Source organism: Equus asinus, chromosome 17, assembly GCF_041296235.1.
Source record: "Equus asinus isolate D_3611 breed Donkey chromosome 17, EquAss-T2T_v2, whole genome shotgun sequence".
In the NCBI taxonomy this organism is placed as follows: Eukaryota; Metazoa; Chordata; class Mammalia; order Perissodactyla; family Equidae; genus Equus; species Equus asinus.
The window spans coordinates 17,627,102-17,646,911 of NC_091806.1; the positions used below are offsets into that span (position 1 = coordinate 17,627,102).

The window sequence follows — 19,810 nt, forward strand, 5'->3', positions numbered from 1 at the left end:
TTTTCAGTTTCAATTCCCATCTCTGGCTCTGAGAGGATAGCCTCCTTCAGAAATTTTAGCTGTTTGCCTACCAATCAAGAGATTTAAGAGTGAATATATTCTTGAGAAAATATTTTGAGCTATACTTTTGTTTAGTTGATATTTGCAGATTGTTTTTTAAAAAGCCGCTGTACTTGATGCTATGTTGTAATAATCACGTATGTATGGAGTACCCCTCAGGAGAATTAACCTATAATATTGCAAGAGAAATATATAGTTTCTGCCCATTACTGGCACATAATCTAAATTATACACAACCCATAGTAAACAATCGTGTTCATTTCATAAAAATTTACTTAGTATCTACACTAGGGAACATACTATTATGAAGAAGCAAGGGATTAAATAAGACATAATAATTAAAAGATAAATCTAACAGAGGAATAGAACAGACAAATAACTGCATGATTAGACTAGAAGTGCTGAGAGTCTTAAAAGAAATGCACTTAAGGTTTTAGTGAGGTTTCAAATCTGAGTTGTCATCCAGAATTGAACATCGTGTCACAAAAAGATCATATAGGAATTAGTATCTGAGGAATGCTTTTTAGAGTGAGTGCAATTTGAACCATCAAGCTACAATGTATGTGTATTAATTTGGAAATAATTAATTGAAAAAGAGTCTCAGTGAATTGCATTTATTTACTTTCACAAAAAGAATATTGTGATGTCAGTGACTTATTCAATATTAGTAGTAATTGTGATAAAATTTAGGATGGAGGGAGAAAAGAAGTAAGAATATTAGATATAGAACACTACGTACAGGGTAGATCTACCCCTGGAATAAATATTTAAAAATTAAACTTTATTTTTTAACCTGTCTCCTATTAATAGACATCTAGACCATTTTCAATCATTTGCTACTACAAACTATGCTGCGATTAATACATTTGAAAGTAATGAGCTTTTACAGGTTCAATTCCTGGAAGTAGAATTACTGGTTTAAATGGTGCATGCATATTTCATTTTCATATGTTACATGAATTATCCTACATAGAAAATATTAGTAAATTATTCTCCATAGACAACACTAATTTTGGCTTTCATAAGCAATGAAGGAGTGTGATAAAAATTTAATATTTAAAATGGTAAAGAATTAGACATAATACAACTGATATAAAAGGGCCTGATTCTGATATTAAGCTCTGACTCTATTTTGAGCTTAAGTCCTTGCTACCCACAGAATTGGAAAGATCCACATTAAACAGACTTTGTCATCAGTTAGACCAAAGGTCAAGAAACAGACAGGTTGTAAAGTTGTCAAGCTCATTTTCACCCTTTTTTAAGACAGCAATTTTGGGCTAATCACTTTCCTAAAGGCATTTTTTACATCTTTGTTCCTTAGACTGTAAATTAGGGGGTTCAACATAGGTATAATCAGTTTGTAGAACACAGAGGTCACTTTGTCCATATCCAGTGAATGATCAGTGCTGGGGCGCAAATAAATGAAGATTAGGGTACCATGGTAAATAGTGACCACAGTCAAGTGGGAAGCACAAGTGGAGAACCCTTTTCTTCTTCCTTCTGGAGAATCTGTTTTAAGAATAGCTGCTATGATGTGGAAATAAGAGAGAAGAACTGTTAGAAGGCAGATAGCCTCCACCAAACTAGCAAAGATCACCAGAACAATGTCATGCTTGTAAGTGTCAGTGCAAGACAAAGAGAAGAGTGGAGAGATATCACAAAAGAAATGGTTAATCTCTTTGGAGCAAAAAGACAGATGGAAAGTATTAATGGTGTGAATAATTGAGCTCATGGTACCCCCCAAAAATGCTCCAATCACAAGCTGGCAGCAAATCCTCTTGGACATAATAACAGTATAAAGCAGGGGATTGCAGATTGCTATGTACCGGTCATAAGCCATGGCAGCCAAGAGGAAAGATTCTGTATCAACTAAAGAGCAGAAAAAATATAACTGTGCAGCACAACCATTGTAAGAAATGGTCTTCTTATTGGAAACCAAATCCACAAGTAATTTGGGGGCAATGACAGAAGAGTAGCATGTATCTATGAAGGACAATATGCAGAGGAAAAAGTACATAGGGATGTGCAAGTGGGAACTGATTATGATTAATAAAACCATCCCAAGGTTTCCCATGAGAGTCACAGAGTAGATGGAAAAAAAAACAGCAAAAAGAACACTCTGAAGTTCTGGATGGTCACTAAATCCCAAGAGAAAGAATTCAGTCTTCACAGTGTCATTCTTCAACTCCATTCTCTGCAGCTCTCCTGGACTTTGATGTTGTGATAGAATAATGATGGCAATATTAATAACAATCCCAATATTAACAAAAAATTGAAATAAAATGATTGAAATAAATAGGGCAATAGTTCTAAATCCACTTGGACATCCTGATAGCATCTAGGCATAGCTACAATTAGTGTAGTATAAGGCATAAGTTTTCACTCTTTTTATTGTTTGTCTCATTAAATGGAAGCATTATCAAACCAGTTGCTGAACTCTAAACCTGGGCTTTACTTTTACTTTCTTCAATTCACTCATATTCCACCAACGTCATGTGATAGTGGTTAACCACATTGCTAACAGCAAACTCTTAATAAATAGTCTCTGTTGTAATTTGTGTTGTTTTTGTTCACTTCTCAACAGATAAAAGCATTGCTGTTCCAAGTAAAGCCTTTTATAGATAGAAGAGCAGTTCTGTATTTCTCACTTTGAGATGTGGCTTTGCTTCTGAGGAATAAAAAAGTTCCTTAAAATTGTTTGAAATCCACTGATAAAATAGAAAGAAGAAAAATTCTTTTAGTTATACAAGCTCTGTCACTGAGTAGTTTTGAAAGCTTGGGCAGACTAATTAATCACTGAGTTTCAGTTTCATCACCTGTTATAGGAGAATGAGAATACCTTTCTCATCAAATCATAATTGTTAATTAACTTCCTTGTACAATCATGATATCCCCACCATCTTGTTCCTTCACTGTTCTAAAGTTGGAAATATAACAATTCTGAGTCAATGTGAAGATCTATTTTATTTTATCTGGAAATGTGGCAGATATCCAATGTTTCCTCTTTATCATCACTGAAACTCTTTTATTATGCTTCAGCCCTCTTTTTCTTCAGTTGAACCTCTTTATTGGCCTCGTTCTCTCCAGTGGATTCTCACCCTACTTTCAAACATGCTTCAAAATCTATCTGTAAACCACTGTAAGAGTTACCTGTATGAAGTAGATTTTGTATTATGTTTCCTTCTTGCTTAAACACTTAAATGATTTCCTGTCCCTTATAAGGTCAGTATTTAATTACATTCACATTTGACATATATTTCCTTTTTTATCTCACAACATCCATCTCAGAACTTGATCTAATAGCATTAGCAAAATCTTACCCTCCTGTTCTTTCCTAAATTTGTTCTAGGTTTTAAGTAAAACTAAATATCTTTACTAAAACTTTGCATAATTTAGAGTAAATAGAAGAATGTAACTATCTGGGAAGTGATTCCCTGGGTATAGAGAATGAAATAGAGATAAAACAATGATTGTGAATTCTGGATTATTACTCAAAGTTTATTTTCTACCTTTGTTCTGTTTCTCACTAAATTAGGTGAATGCCACATAAGTGTGCATATCTGTCATTAATATATTTTTGTCTTGTAATTTTCAATGATCTATCACATCTAATTTAATTCTAATAGTTTTTAAAAAATATGTTAAGAAGCTATTGTTTCTCAATTTTATTCAAGGGTAGAGATTGGAAATCCTTGTATTATTGGGCTAGAGCCCGCTCCGATAAACAATCCCTTCACAGAGATGGAAATGTATTAGAGATGGTGGAACTTAAGAAGAAGACTGGAGTAAATAATATAATTATTTTCCAAATAATCTATGTGTTAAATTTAAAACAGGAGTATTAATTTAAAACTAACAAATATGCATTTAGGATATGTGCAGGGATAGGCAGATTTAGTTCTTTTGACATAGTAACAGAGACAGAATGTTGTGGTGATTAAAAGCATGGGCCCTGGAGCCAGACTGCCTGGGTTTAAATCTAACTCTGCCATTTAATACTTGTAGGACATTTGCAACATCTCAGGAGCTCTATGGTTTCCTTTTCTGATATGTAACTTGCATGTTATAGGAACACCTGTCTGCAAGGTAACGATGAGGATTAAATGAGCTATTACATGTAAAGTATTTTGAAGAGGGTTCTTCAAATACCAAACATCCAATAAATATTAGCTATTATTATTCAATCATTGAGACAAGTTTGAGCTTCAATAGATATTAATTTTTATTATTTTATTATCAACCAGGATTCACTTTTTGCTCTAACAAAAGGGTTCATTGGAAAAAGAAAGCATCATTGAGCTACTAGTCAACTCTTTGGAGCTCTCTTATCCTGAAATACATGTGGCTTCCTCCTTAGAAAATATCAACTTTCATTGAGTGACAGTCCATCCATATGTATCATCAAACATGAGAGACAAGATTGTCAATGGACCTCAGACTAGAGCAAGGGACACTGTTGTGAAGGTCAGGGAAAGAAAATTATATCCAGTGGTTAGTGAGGTAAGGATGGATGAAAATGTTTCTTTGTTGTGGCATCAACTCCTTTGCTAATTATGAAGAATGGCTATTAAAAAGTAGGCACCAAAAAAATAAGCATATCTTTAGGGACAATGCTTAAATAAGCTTGGGTCTTAGCCATGGGGTACAATCACTTCTTTGCTCAAGTTATTTTCTACTAAACCTCTTACTTCCAATCACAGAATTAAAGGTAAGGAAGAAATCAATTTATATAGAGATTATCTACCTGTAATAACCTTTCAAGAGTGTTACATGCTTCAAGACTGAAAGAAATTTGCAGGATTCAAAAATGAAATGTGAAATCCAATTGGAAAAATGAAAGGGAAAAGAATGCAAGAAACAAAAAATTAACAGGAGTCCAAAGAGACGCTAAATAATCTGTTCTACACAATCGGCAGGCAAGAATGAAATGAAGATTTCTGATAGAGTTCAGCAAACTTATATATTCCTGCAGTAAGCTCTCTATATGGAATCCTAGTCACTACTTTTGTAAACTTGATTTCCATTCCCTTAAAGCCAACCCACTAATCCCATCCCACTCCTTTTATTTGTGTTGATAACTGTTGAAACCAATGCATGACCATAGGGTAAAATAAATAATATAATATACAAATTGAGTCAGCTTTAACTTATATCTAAGCCTACTAAACATTTAAAAAGAAATAATAGATAAAGCAAATTGTGTTTATATTTAGATTCCAAGTCAGAATCCAATAATACTGAGAATTATCTTAAGACTATCATGTGTTAAATGTGCTGTTTTGCTGTTGCCATTGTTTTTGTTGGAAATACCTTAAGGGTTTAAAACATGTCATTCTAGGCATATTTCTTCTCAAAACATAAGTTTCTTGGGTGTAAACTAAGTGAGTATAAGAAAATGAGCATTAAAAATCCTATCCAGCTATAATATCCTAGGATTATGTTAAGAACACTTACCAGATCACTAACTTTCTTTCATTCACCTTCTTACTACACTGTTGTCAGCTGCAGTTCATTTTTCATTGGAAAAATCAACTTTGGCAGTTAAAGATAAAAAATTGACCCATTGCAACATTTTCCATAATCCATTTGGGCAGGCCTCCTGTGTTCATACAATAGATTTGTGCCTCCCTTAGGAAGGCTGAGGTTCCTTAGAATAATGCAAAACCTTTTATATTTTGCTTTGAGGATTTTGGGATTAGCCTTCCAATCTTACCTTGGATCCCATGAACACACACACTAATATATAAATCCCAGTGGGAAAAGATATGTGAGCAATTAAACAGTTCTACTGTGGAGTTGATTAAACAAAAAATGAAATGATGTGTTTTTCTACATCCTGAGAATGTCTCAAAGAAAAAATTATTTTGGCTCTCAATATGGTAGATTATTTTATATAAAATTGGATTATGACATTTGCTATCCAGTTTGATTTAATCAGCTCAAAGCAATTTATCAAACAACTATCAGAATGTTCTATGTGATAGGATGATGGAATAAACAAGAAAGAAACAAAAATGTATCTATCAAGCTGTGGAGAATTAAAAGATCTTGAAAGTAAATGTGTAGATGGATGAATGAAGTTAATGACTCTGATATGTGTTATATGTGCATTTATGTTCAAAAGTAATTCTGGCCATCCAAGAACAGAATATATCAGAGAATCTCCATTCAATAAATATATTTTATTTGTGAAAGTATTGTGCCAGGCAGTGTTCTAGGTACAAAACAGGAAACTGGAGGATAATTTGAACTCAACATTATAAATTTTGTCAATTACAGAATAGCAAATGAGAGGCAGTAGAGGAAACAACATAAGCAATTATCTGGAGATTGGAAGTCCTTGGCATGATTAGAGACTTGGAAATGAGATTTATAGAGAACGTGATGCCTATTGGAGAAAGATAATACTCAAAACACACACACACACACACACACACACACATATATATATAGGCAAAGAGAGATATGACCAGTTTTGACCCTCTGTCTCTTCCCAGATGATTAATCTCAGCTGAAAGGAACTCTTCTTTTTCAATAATTCTGGCAAGATCTCATGGTTAAGTCATTAGCTTACTAGTGTCCACCCAGAAACTAATCACTGGGTCTCTTGATGACTAGCCATGAACACTTCCCCAAATCCCACTAGGTTCAAAGACAGAGACCCACCAAGAAGAGAAAAAGCTGAGTCCCCACCAGAAAATTTAGATACTATCCGTAAGAGAATGAGAAAAAACATTGACCCGATAGTTTAAAAATAAGGGAGTGAGTAGATTATATATGTAAAACAAAACTCCATGAAGAAATAAAAAAGAAATTTTTATGTGGCTGCTTTTCAGACATGTTTGAGGAGCACTCAGTCCATCTCAATTATTCTCAGACAACTGACAGTGTTACCTAAGAAGCAACATTGGGAGGGAAAGAAAAATCTGACATTTCAAGGTTTTGTGGAACTGAAAGTAAAGCTGATGTCCTTCTTGTTAATAAAATGAAATAATCAGTCTTTAGATAAGAATAGTGTGTGTATATTTTAGTAGGAGGTAGAGACCATAGTCATCCATGCTAAAGTGAGAGTAATTCTGTGTCCTGTGTCGCTGAAGCCCTAACATCCAATGTCTCTGAAAGGGATATTGCAGATTCTGGAGAGAGCTCAAATTAAACCAATGATTCCCAACTAAGATGATTTCACTCTCTAGCGGAGATTTGACAATGTCTAGAGACATTTCTGCTTGTCAAAAATAAGGATGGGGTGGTCCTGAGGTCTAATGGGTAGAGGTCAAGGATGCTGCTAAACATCCCGTAATGCACAGGACAAACACTCACAGCACAGAATTGTCTGGCTCCAAATGTCAACAATGCTAAGTTCTAGTTGGAGGACCAAAGGTGAAAAATGTTTCTCTTACCTTCATATTAAAAAGGCAAGGTCTCATGGGTGATATGGGAAATAACACTCCATTTAAAACATTTTGAAACCAATACAGAATCATGTTCTAATCATAAGCACAATATCATTCCATCCTTTTAGTCATTACTTATTTCTTTTAAGAAATAATGAGTAGCTGTCTTCACCATACATATTGGAATATTTCTAAATGATCCTTACCCTCAAAGCTTTCTTTTTTTTTTTAAGATTTTATTTTTTTCCTTTTTCTCCCCAAAGCCCTCCGGTATATAGTTGTACATTCTTAGTTGCGGGTCCGTCTAGTTGTTGCATGTGGGACGCCGCCTCAGCGTGGCTTGATGAGCAGTGCCATGTCCGCGCCCAGGATTCGAACCAAAGCTTCCTGTTTTAAGAAACATTAATAAGAGTACATTTTATGGGACAGATCCTTGCAGTTTTGTTATTATGTTTAAGTTCAATGACAACTCTCTGAGGATGGCAGCTTCTCCCGAGTTTATATGTGAAAGAATTGAGGTTAAAAAAGTGTCTTCGTAAAAATCACCCATGTGGATCTGAAACTGGAACCAGGTGTTTAAATTCAAACCAAGTGTTCCTCCTGCTTCACTAAAGCAATAAGTACCTATGCTGCACTAGTGACTCCAGCAAAAATATTGACAATAGCACGTATGAAATGAAATCTTAAGAAACTAAGAAAACAAACTGTTAACACTGTAGGAACATAGGGCACGTAAATTATGACTGACTTTGCCTTTAAAAGATGGGCGAGTTAAGCTTGAAAATGGACACCTAAATGTCTCGGGTTCTAATCCCTGGAAATGCCACCTTATTCAGATAAAGCTTGCCTGCAGATGTGATTAGTTTAATGATCTGGAGATGAGGAGAGTATTCTGGATGATCTGGTGTGCTCTAAATGCCATTGCAAGTGTCTTTTATAAGAGGGAGACAGAAGATTATTTTACATACACAAGAAAATGCAGTAAAGATGGAGAAGTGAGAGGTTTGAAGATGCTAGCCCTGAAGACTGAAGTAATATGACCACAAGTCAAGGAATACCTGCAGCCACCAGAAGCTGGAAGAGATAAGGAAAAGATTGCCCCCTACAACCTCCTGAGGGAGTATGGTCTTGCTGACACCTTGGTTTTGGCCCCGTGATTGGATCTCACATTTCTGATCTCCAAAATTGTAAGAAAATAAGTCTATTGTTTTAAGTCACCAAATTTGTACTAATTTATTTCAGAAGCTATAGGAATCTAATTTAATGGGTTTATAATATAAGGGATTTAGAAAATATAATGAATGCTTAAAATAATATCAGGCAGAGCAAAAAAATGTTAACGAGGATATGGAAACTTTAAAAAAGTATGGTATCATATATATGATCCACTTGTTTAATCGAAACTTAAGATAAAATAGAGAACAGAAGATAAGAGTAAAAACAACAATATCAATAATAGCAGATAATTTATTAATCAGTTATATTATACCATACATAATGCTAAGAACTTAAGATGTATCATTTAATTTTTATGAAAAGTTTTTAAGAAAAGTAGATTATTGTCAATATTTTGCCAAAGAGAAGATTTTAAAAGTTACAAAATTATTGCCTTGAAATTGAAATGCTGGTAAAAAACAAAATAACCAAAAGACCAAAAAGTAATACCCAGAAGTACTCGTAGGACATGTACTTCAAATATTCTTGGAAAAAAACATAGAATATGAGGCAAATGCATATGCATTCCATGTGAAAAATAATAAAGTCAGTTTAACAAGAATGGTTTCATGTGTGGCCGGCCTGGTTGCATAGTGGTTAAGTTTGTGCATTCTGCCTAGGCAGCCCAGGGTTCACGGTTTCAGATCCCCAAGAGGACCTAGCACAGCTCATCAACCACACTGTGGCAGCATCCAACATAAAGTAGAGGAAGATTGGCAAGGATGTTAGCTCAGTGACAATCTTCCTCAAGCAAAAAGAGGAAGATTAGCAACAGATGTTAGCTTAGGGCCAATCTTCCTCACAAAACAAACAAACAAACAAACAAAAAATAAAAGTATGGTTGCAGGCATTACAGGTGATGAAAAGACATATCTCTTTATGTACACTTTTTTAGAAAAATATTGATGTTATTTCAAACCAGGAAACTATGTCTAACAATATCACCCGAAAAACCCATTCAAGACAGTTAGAGATCAGAGAAGAGCAGCATAGGTACCTGATACACTTGAACTCTCCAAGAAAGAGGATAAGACATGGTTTAATAAAGATAGGCAGCTGGAAAACAAAAAAAGCATGCATCATCCGTTAGCTCAAAAAATGCATCCCTATTTTACTTTCCATTCACATCCACTCAAAGCTAGCCCCTCATTGAAAGTCTTTGATAAAACCCTGACTCTTGCTAAGAAAATAGCTTTTCAAAAGGGAATTTGGATCTCAAAAGTCTTGAGAGCTTCTTTCACATCCTTGTTCCTCAGACTATAAATCAGGGATTCAGTATGAGAATCACTGCATTGTAGAATATCGAGGCTACTTTGTCAGTATTAATACTCTTGACAGAATGGGGCTGGCAATAAATGAAAAGTATTGCTCCATGGAAAACAATGATGGCTGTGAGGAGGTAGGTGCAGGTGGAAAAGATTTTGCACCTTCCGTCTGCAGAGTGCATCCTTAGGATGGTGATGAGAATAACAAGCAGGAGGTGTGGATGATCAAGATGGTGATGATCTCATTGAAAGTGACCACAGTGAACACCACAAGTTCATTCCTAGAGATATCATAACAAGAAAGAATAAAGAGAGGGAGTAAATCCAAAAAAGAAAAAGTGGTTAATTACATTCGACCTATAGGATGGGATTTCAAGAGCTAAACACATGAACCAGAGAACACACAGTTCCAGAGAAGTACAGCCAGAAACCAGCACCATTCAAAGTTTCTGGGACATGGAGTCCATGTACAGCAGTGGGCTACAGATGGCCAAGAAATGATCATAAGCCATCACAATCAGCAGGAATACCTCAGTGACTGCACATGCCCTAAACAAGTAGAACTGCATCATGCATCCCAGGAAAGAGATGACTTTTTTCTTAAGATATTGGATAAGATCTTTGGCGTGATGATTGTGGAACAGCAATGATCCGCACAGGATAAATGGCTGAGAAAAAAGTACATGAGGGTGTTAAGTTTAGAGCTGACCTGAATCAGTGCAATTATGTCAAGGTTGGCCCAAACGTAGTGACTCCATATGTGAGAAGGAACAGAAGGGAGAGAAAGACTCTCAGCTCAGGGGATCTGATAATCCAAGAACAATGAACTCTGTCACAGTGGTACAGTGCTCTTCTCCTATTTCCATCATATATCAGGTTTGGGAAACCAAATGATGGTGTTATTTTTTTTGGTTTCTTCTGAAAATAGAATGAGAGAGAAAATAGATTTATATAAACTTCAAAAAAATACATCAATATCAAACACAGTACATTTAAAACACAATTGTCAAATAACTCAAAATGTTCACCATCTCAGTGGAGCCCACGGACAAAAATTAATTTAAAAATCAGCAGAAACCTATCTGTGAATAAAATTAGTTTTACTTCAAATCAGGAGAACAGATTGATTTATTAATCTATATCTATCTATCTATCTATCTATCTATCTATCTATCTGTCTGTCTATCATCATCACCAGTACTGAGAGTGGACATCCTGCATTGTTTTTCACTATAGGGGAAATCATTCATTCCCAAACCATTAAGTGTGATGCTAGAAGCAAGCTTGGTAGTAATTTTCTCTATTGAAGTAATTGAATAATTGAATTGAGTAATTGAGGTAATTTTCTCTATTTCTAATTTGTTGGGAATTTTTATCTTAAATGGCTGTTGGATTGTGGCAAATACTTTTTTCTGCATATTTTGAGGTGGCCAGAAGTTTTTTTGTCTTTAATTCTATCCGTGATGTGTTACATTAATTGTTTTTCATATGTTAAATCTACCTTGAATTCCTGGAATAGATCTCACTTGGTCATGATTTATTATCCTTTTATGTGTGTTATGAGATTTATTTTGCTAATAATTTGCTGAGAATTTTATATCTACCACTATGTGGAACATTGCATTTTGTTTTCCTTCCTCGTGTTTCTTTCTTGACTTTGTTATTAGGGTAATACTGGCTTAATAACATGAAGTGGAAAGAGGATCTCCTTTTCTAATTTTGACATAAGTTAATCAACTAGTATTTTTTATATAGGTGTTTTGTAAATGTAACCAGTCAAGCCATCTATGGCTATATATTGGTAATAGAGGAGAACTCTGTCACAGTGGTACAGGTTTAATTATGAACTCAATCTATTAACTTGTTATATGTCTATCTAGATTTTCTATTTTTTCTTTTCTCAGTTTTGGTAAATTTGTCTTTTTAAGAATCTGTCCATATCATCCAAGTCGACTAATTTGTTCACATATGCCATTCATAATATTCACTATGGTCATTTTAAAATCTGAATACGCTAATTTGTATCTCCTCTCCTTTTTTCTTAGTAATTCTAGAAAAGATTTTGTCAATTTTATTGATTTTTCAAAATTCAAACTCTGATTTTCTCTATCAATTTCTAGCTTTCTATTGTTGGTGTATGCTCTAGAGTTTATTATATCCTTCCTTTTACTTTTTGTTTGTTAGCTTTTAGTTAATTATTCTTTTTTATAGTTTCTAAATATGGAAGCTAAGCTTCTAGATTTGACATATTGCTTCTTTACTAATTTAGGTATTCAAAGTCCTAAATTTCCCTTTAAGCACATTAGAAGCATCTTTTAAAATTTTACATATTATGTTTTTATTTTCATTCAATTCAAAATTTTATATAATTTGTATTGTGCTTTCTTTTTTCAACTTTGATTTATTTAGAAGTGGGTTGTTAAATTTTGAGAGGTTTGTCTATACCCTGGATACAAATCCTTTCTCAGACATGTACTTGGAAAGAATATCTTCTATTATAAGTTTAGTCTTTTCATTCTTGCAACAGTGGCTTTTGAAGAGCAAAATATTTAATTTTGATGACGTCTCACATAATTTTTCTTTTATTCACCATGATTTGGAATTCATATGTAAGAAATATTTGTCTAGGTTCCAGCCCCTTGGCCGAGTGGTTAAGTTTCTGTGCTCTGCTTCAGCAGGCCAGGGTTTCGCTGGTTCATATCCTGGGTGTGGAAATGGCACGACTTGTCAGGCCATCCTGAGGTGACGTCCCACATGCCACAACTAGAAGGACCCATAACTAAAATATACAACTATGTCCTGGGGGGACTTGGGGAGAAAAAGCAGGAAAAAGAAAACAAGAAGATTGGCAACAGTTGTTAGCTCAGGTGCCAATCTTTAAGGAAAAAAAAAAGAGAAATATTGGTCCAATATGAAATAACAAAGAATGTTTTCTTGTTTTCTTCTGGAAGTTTTACAAATTTGATATTACACTTAGTTTTATGATTATTTCAGTTAATTATTGTATATGATGTTATTTATGGATTTATATCCCATAAACCATCTTTTGCACGTGGATGTTTAAATTATCCATCATTCTTTGTTAAAAGACAATTTTTTCCATTGTACAGACATTGTATCTTTGTGGAGAGTAATTTGACCTTTCAGATGTGTGTCTGTATTTGGATCCTCTACTCTCATCCATTGATTTATATGTTTATATTTGTAATACTGCATTATCTTAGTTACTTTACCTTTATAGTAGGTATTGAGATCAGATAGTGAGATGCTTCCAATTATTTTCTCACTTTCAACTTTGTCTTTTTTTAGTTCCTACTGCATACATTTTATAATCAGCTTGTCAATTAATTTAAGAATCATGTTGAGATTTTGTTTTGTTGTTTTTATTTTTTCTTTGTTCTACTCTATATGTATATTAATATATCCATGCATGAGGTCTTTTCTATTTTTTTATATTTAACTCATAATGTCTATAATTAAGAAGATTTCTTTAGATTGTGCAGAGATTTGTTTTGTTAAATGTCTAATATGACAATCTCCAACTTTAATTTGGATGTCTAGACTATTTATAGTTAATGCAATTACTTATATGGATTAATTAAATCTATCATCTTTATACCTTATCTCTATTTGTTTAATCTATCCCTTGCTTCTTTTCTTTTTCTGTCTTCTTCTGTAAGAATTTTTCTGTGATTCCACTTATCTTGCATCCTCTGTTGACTTATTATTTTTGCTTCCTTAAAATGATAATGGTTTTCTAGGAGTTCACAGTAAACTTTTTAAATAAATCATTGGTCTCCTATGGATCTTGAAACAGTAAACTTCTAAGTCCTCTCTTACCCATCATGATATTATTATGTATTATACTCTGACAGAACCTATAAGTACCATTTCATTGCTATTCTTTTTTCCTTCAGACAGTTTGATGTCTTTTAGAACAATTAAAATATGAAAAAAGATCCACTTATGCTTTATACAATTACCAGTGTTCATTTCTTTGGGTAGCTTTAATTTTCTGTCTGGTACTATTTTCCTTCTCCCCAAATGATGCATTTTAATATTTCTCATAGTACATGCCTATGGGTAATTCTTTCAGTTTTGTTTAGTCTCAAAAAAGTTTTTTCATCCTTCACTTTTGAAAAAATTTGCAAGATATTTTCATGTGTATATCATTCTGGAGTAACTGATTATTTGTTGTTTTCCTTTTGACATTTTCAATTTGCTGCCCATTTTTTCTGACTTTCACATTTTCTGGCAGGAAATCTGCTGTAGTGCTTACCTTTTTTCCTTTAGATAATCCAAGATAGATTTGGTTTTGTACCCAATGCCACCCTCCTCCTCAAACAAATACACAGGGGACATTTGACAATGCCTGGAATATCATTGATTATCATAACTGCAAGGGAGTATTGCTGGCATCTAGTATGTCTAGGTCACAGCTACTGCTAAACAATCTACAGTGAACAGGATTGTGCCCCACAACAAAAATTGCAAAATGTCAATAGTCCAGATGCTGAAAAGCCCTGCACACTATGTAATGGTTCTTGCATTCAATATTTTCTCTTTTACTTTCTTTACTTCTGTGTTGTGTTGTGCATGTGTTTTCTTTCTGCTTTGTGTTCTCTGAGCTTCTTGGATCTGGATTTGATGTCTTTCAGAAAATTCTTTGCCATTATCTCTACACATATTCCCTTTGACATGACCTCCTCCTTTTTTCTGAGGTTCAAATTATAGTTATTTATACTACTTGACATTGTTACCCATCTGTTAGGTGTTTGCTTCACTCTTTTTTGTGTGCGTCTCTGTAACTTTTGGTGTTTCCTCTTGTTCTATCTTTAATTTCACTAATTCTTTTCTCATCTCTGTTGAAGCTACTGTTGTGCTAAAATATCCTTTATCTCTGTTATTTTAAAATTTTTTCTAGCGTTTCATTTGATTCATTTTAATAGTTTCTATGACTCTGCTGAAATTCCAAATCTATTCATTCATGTTGTCTATCTTTTCCACTGGAGCCCCTAGGAATCATATTTACTTTAGATTGCTGGTCTGCTGTTTCTAATCTCTAGGTCATATCTGAATCTAATTCTGTTAATATCTTTGTATTTTTGTAGTGGGCTGTGTTCTTATCATTTGTATCATCATATAATTTTTGCTTAAGAAAGGATACCATTTGTAGAACAACAGAGACCGAAGTAAATGCTATTTTTGCCTGGAAATTAACTCACTTCTTTTGCTTAACATTAAGTGTAGGAGTTGAGCTGGGCTTTAGTTTTGTCAACACTATGGCCACCTCAGGGCACCACAAGCTTCAATTTCCTCTAATGTTACCTTACATTAGGATAGAAGATGGCTTATAATATATTTTCAATGTCTAATCCACTTTAAACTTTAAGTCTTCCCTTTGCACAGGTACTCCAGAGAATATCTCTCCCCTTATCCATCCCCCACCCCTAACAATGGAATGTTATCACTGGTAACTCTGTGCTGGTGTTAGTTGGTCACCTGGTGACCCCAGCTATTCAGTGGGTTCCAAAAATGTTTAAAGCTTGCAGAATATCTAGCTTTTTGTGCTGTAGTATTGGGAGCAAATCTCTTTCTAGCTTGCTACCTCTTATACTTAAGCCAGAATATTGATAACATTGGTTTAAGAAAGATTCAACTAAGTGAGGATCAGTCATGGTAGCCTAGTGACTAAGTTTAACATGCTTCACATCGTTGGCCTCGGTTCAGTTTCCAGGTGCAGACATACACCACTACTCTGTCAGTGGTCATGCTATAGTGGGGGCTCACATACAAAAAGGGGAAGATTGGCAGTGCATGTTAGCTCAGGGTGAATCTTCCTCAGCCAAAAAGAAAAAAAAAGAAAAGAAAAGATTCAACTAAGTGAAATTGTAACACATTTTAAAAATTGTCATTTAATAAATGATACCAAAGAGCTTTCTTTCTTTTTTTGGTGAGGAAGATTGGCCTTAAGCTAACATTTGTTGCCAATCTTCTTTTTCTCTTTTTTTGTTGTTTTTTCTTTTTTCTCCCCAAAGTCCCAGTACATAGTTGTATATCCTAATTGTAAGTCCTTCTAGTTTTTCTATGTAAGATGCCACCACAGCATGGCTTGATGAGCAGTGCTAGGCCTGTACCCAGGATCTGAACTGGTGTACACTGGGCCACTGAAGTGGAGCATACGAACTTAACCAATATGCCACCGGGACAGCCCCATCAAAGTCATTTTAAAAACTTCTAAGAAACTAAGAAAGTTAATTTCTCCAATGACTGCTTTCATTTTAAAGCTAGAAGATTACCAGATGCACCTTAAACAATGAATCAAATGCATATAATTATGTTTAGCAAATTATGAAAATAATTATTAATGATAAGGGCTCAAGAGGTTTTTGACTTAATATGTATGTAATGTTAAAAACTAGAATGACATCCCTACTACAAAAAAAATGCAATTGTGTTCCTATTCTTCTTTTTGTAACGTGATAAAATTTAAGTATGCTGACATCTATATTATTAAGGCAATAAAAATATTCATCCATGGATATTTTTACTAATTGAAGTTAAAAAATAAAAACAAACTTCATGCCAATCAATATCATTAAGAGATGCATTTCTGGTGACATTTTATAGTTTATCTTTGAAAATTTCATAAAATTTGTAGCATATTTAAGTTACTGAATAGGAGTAAGATAATGATCGTTATAATGGTAATCCATTGTAGAAAAAAATCACTTAGAACTTTATTAACAAAGGAAACAAAGGTAAATTTACAGATATTTTTGTTGCAAAGTAATGTGCTTCTATGATTATTAAGGGCCAAAATTCTGGGCAGTAAGGGAATTTAAAAATTAGTTCAGGGATAAAAGAAAAAACATGAAATCTGATGCTTCATATATTTTGAATCTAATTATTATGAACATGAGATAGCTATGATAGGCATTGGATATTAGATTTGTCTTTTTTTCAATTAAATTTACATTGTTATTTTTAAAATCCTAACAGCTATAGAGATTTTTAAATTAATTTACTTAAGAAGCACATGAGTTAATAAAGATTGAATAGCACTAATAAAAATCATGCTCTATAGCAGCTATAGAAGTTACCAAAGGTAATTTGAATGCTAAAATTAGAAAAGGAAAGAACATGAAACTTTATATCTGTATTTAATGAAGTGTCAAGACCTGTAGGGTTGAAGTCTCAAATTATCGTTTTGATTTTGTCACCTATTATTTTAAAACAATGATCAGAGCACTTAAAGAATATGTGTCTCCATTTCCTCAGAATAAAAAATACGGAGATTCTGTCTCTGGTTTCAGAAAAATTTAGTCATCCTTTGACTAGATAGAAAAGAAACATGAAGATTTATTCTCTGAAAATGAATTATTCATCACTGATTCCAATCATGGCCAATATAACTTTTCTGCTACTTAGCTACGATTGTTCTAGTACAGTTAAATATCAACTAAATGACAATGTGGAGAAAACAATATTATATTTGTGAATATATAAAACAATGTTGGTTGTCATTACGTATCCAAATATTACCCAGAAAAAAAGGTGATATTAATTTATCGTTTTAAATTTAAAACGATACAACCATTTTAAATATTTTCATTGAACCAATATGAAATTGTTGCTCAGTTTTACCTTCACAAAAGCAGCTAAAATTTGTTCTCTCAATATTTTGGTGACTAAATTTAGAATTTGATTCAGACACCAATAGTATAAAAGGGGAAATGCATATAAATAATTCAAGCAAACTTGATGATAGAAGGGACAAAAGAAAAGATCGATATGTTACAAAGTTTCCAAATCAGATACCTCTGTCTATGAGGGCATCTTATATTAAATATCTCAATTGTTAAGGGAAAGATTAATCCTCCTTCATATATATGGTAATATAGGCTTGATTTTTTTTGGTTTAGATTACAATAAAATATTAGAGTCAATTTAAAGCAACATTCAAGTCCAAGGAAAGCAAATAGCTCTCAGCACTTACAACAAATCCATTCAATTATTATATGAAGACTGCCTAGAGTCCTGATGAAGAAAATTGATATTCACCCTTAGTCAAGTGCCATATGAATTAGTGACATACTTACACTGATTGGTCAGTGATAGAAAGGAAGCATAAAACATAGAGGATAAATATATTTTCTTTCTTTTTTTTTTTGAGGAAGATCAGCCCTGAGCTAACATCTGCTGCCCATCTTCCTCATTTCACTGAGGAAGACTGGCCCTGAGCTAACATCCGTGCCCATCTTCCTCTACTTTGTATGTAGGACGCCTGCCACAGCACAGTGTGCCAAGCGGTGCCATGTCTGCACCCAGGATCTGAACCAGCGAACCCTGGGCCGCTGAAGCAGAACATGCGAACTTAACAGCTGCGCCCCTATATTTTCTTTTTTGTTTTTATTTGAAGAAGCAAGCTGATATTCCTGGACTTCTTGTAAATCCTTTCATCCTATATACGGGAGCTCTTTTCTGAGATAATTTAGAAATGGCTGTAATTTATGCAAATATTCATTCCTTTGTGCACCTAACAAGATACTTTGTATGCATATAGCATAAAATAGTAGCCCAAAATATTTGCTGAGTCATTCACTCGATTATATATATTCATTTCTTAAACATGGTTCACACTTTTAACTCCTGAGTAAAACTTACTGTCTTTCCCCTCTTTTTCTCTTAAAAACTAGCCTATCATTCAAGGCCAAGTAAAAGAAGCACACAATTATGAAGCAATCCCTCTGATAGCCACAAATGATTTTGCTCTCTCTCTCTCTCTCCCCCTAGCAACTCTATTATGATATTTACTAACAACCCTGGATTGTGAGGTTCTTGAAAATGAAGCTGTATTTCTTTTGTCATCCATTTCACTAATTTAAAATATATAATTGTTTTTTTTCTTTAGTATCTACAATCTATCAGTTACCAAAGAGGAAAGGATAACAGAACCAGAATTTACTGCAAGCACAATCTACCAAATATATTGTCTACCTTTTCTTTTGTTCCACACACCAATTTATGAAGTATATCATATTATGTCATTTTTGCAAAAAAAGACAAAGTCAGAATAATTGATCTTCTATGGTTTATAAAATCAGAGCCAGATATAGTCTCTCTAACTTAAATCTCATATTATTTATTTTTGAAAATCTAAAGTTATTTTTGAAAATCAACACTTGATGCACAGTTTACTCAAAAATTGGAAAGGTATTCTGCAAAAACTGAAGTAAATATTTACTTTATGAATGAATGAATATATGCATCCAATATGAAAAAAGTTTGTTTTCAATATTTTGCTGGCTGCATCCCTGACATCTTTGTCTCTCAGACTGTAGATCAGAGGATTCAACATGGGGATCAGCACTGTATAAAACACGGAGGCCAATTTGACTGTGTGCCTGGAGATTTTGGAGTTGGGCGCACAGTAGACGAAGAGAATTGTGCCACAAAAGATAGTGATGGTGGTCAGGTGTCAGGCACAGGTGGAGAAGACTTTGTGGTGCCCACCAGCTGGATGCATCTTTAGGGTGGTGACAACAATGAACACATAAGATGTGTGAATGATGAGCAGTGTGCTCACCTCGTTAAAAGTGGGAACAATGGAGTTCTCGTCAAGATGGTGCTGTGAGCAGACATTGAACTCACCTCCTCCCACAACACAACCAGGTTACAACAATTTTAGGAAGAATCACCCTGGATTGAAAACTGAAAACTGGATAAAAAGAACCCCCACAACAAGGGACAGTCCTGACGAAAGCAGAAGAGGCAGTAACTCCAGCCAGAGAGGAAAAAAGCCACCTTTGGGAGCAGCGGAGCTTCTCAGCTGGCCAGGTGGGAGCCAACCTAAGGATATCCAGATAGCATCTC

At 34.1% G+C, this 19,810-nt stretch overlaps 1 protein-coding gene and 1 pseudogene across 1 annotated transcript; both read right to left on the reverse strand.

The window, feature by feature from the left end:
* Positions 1–1,318: 1,318 nt before the first annotated feature.
* Positions 1,319–2,251, reverse strand: LOC139040518 (olfactory receptor 5I1-like). Its single transcript, XM_070487282.1, has one exon. The coding sequence runs from the start codon at positions 2,249–2,251 to the stop codon at positions 1,319–1,321; it is 933 nt and encodes a 310-aa protein (XP_070343383.1).
* Positions 2,252–10,374: 8,123 nt separating this feature from the next.
* The window catches only part of LOC123277906 (olfactory receptor 5D16-like), a 29,822-nt pseudogene continuing 20,386 nt past the window's right edge, over positions 10,375–19,810 (reverse strand).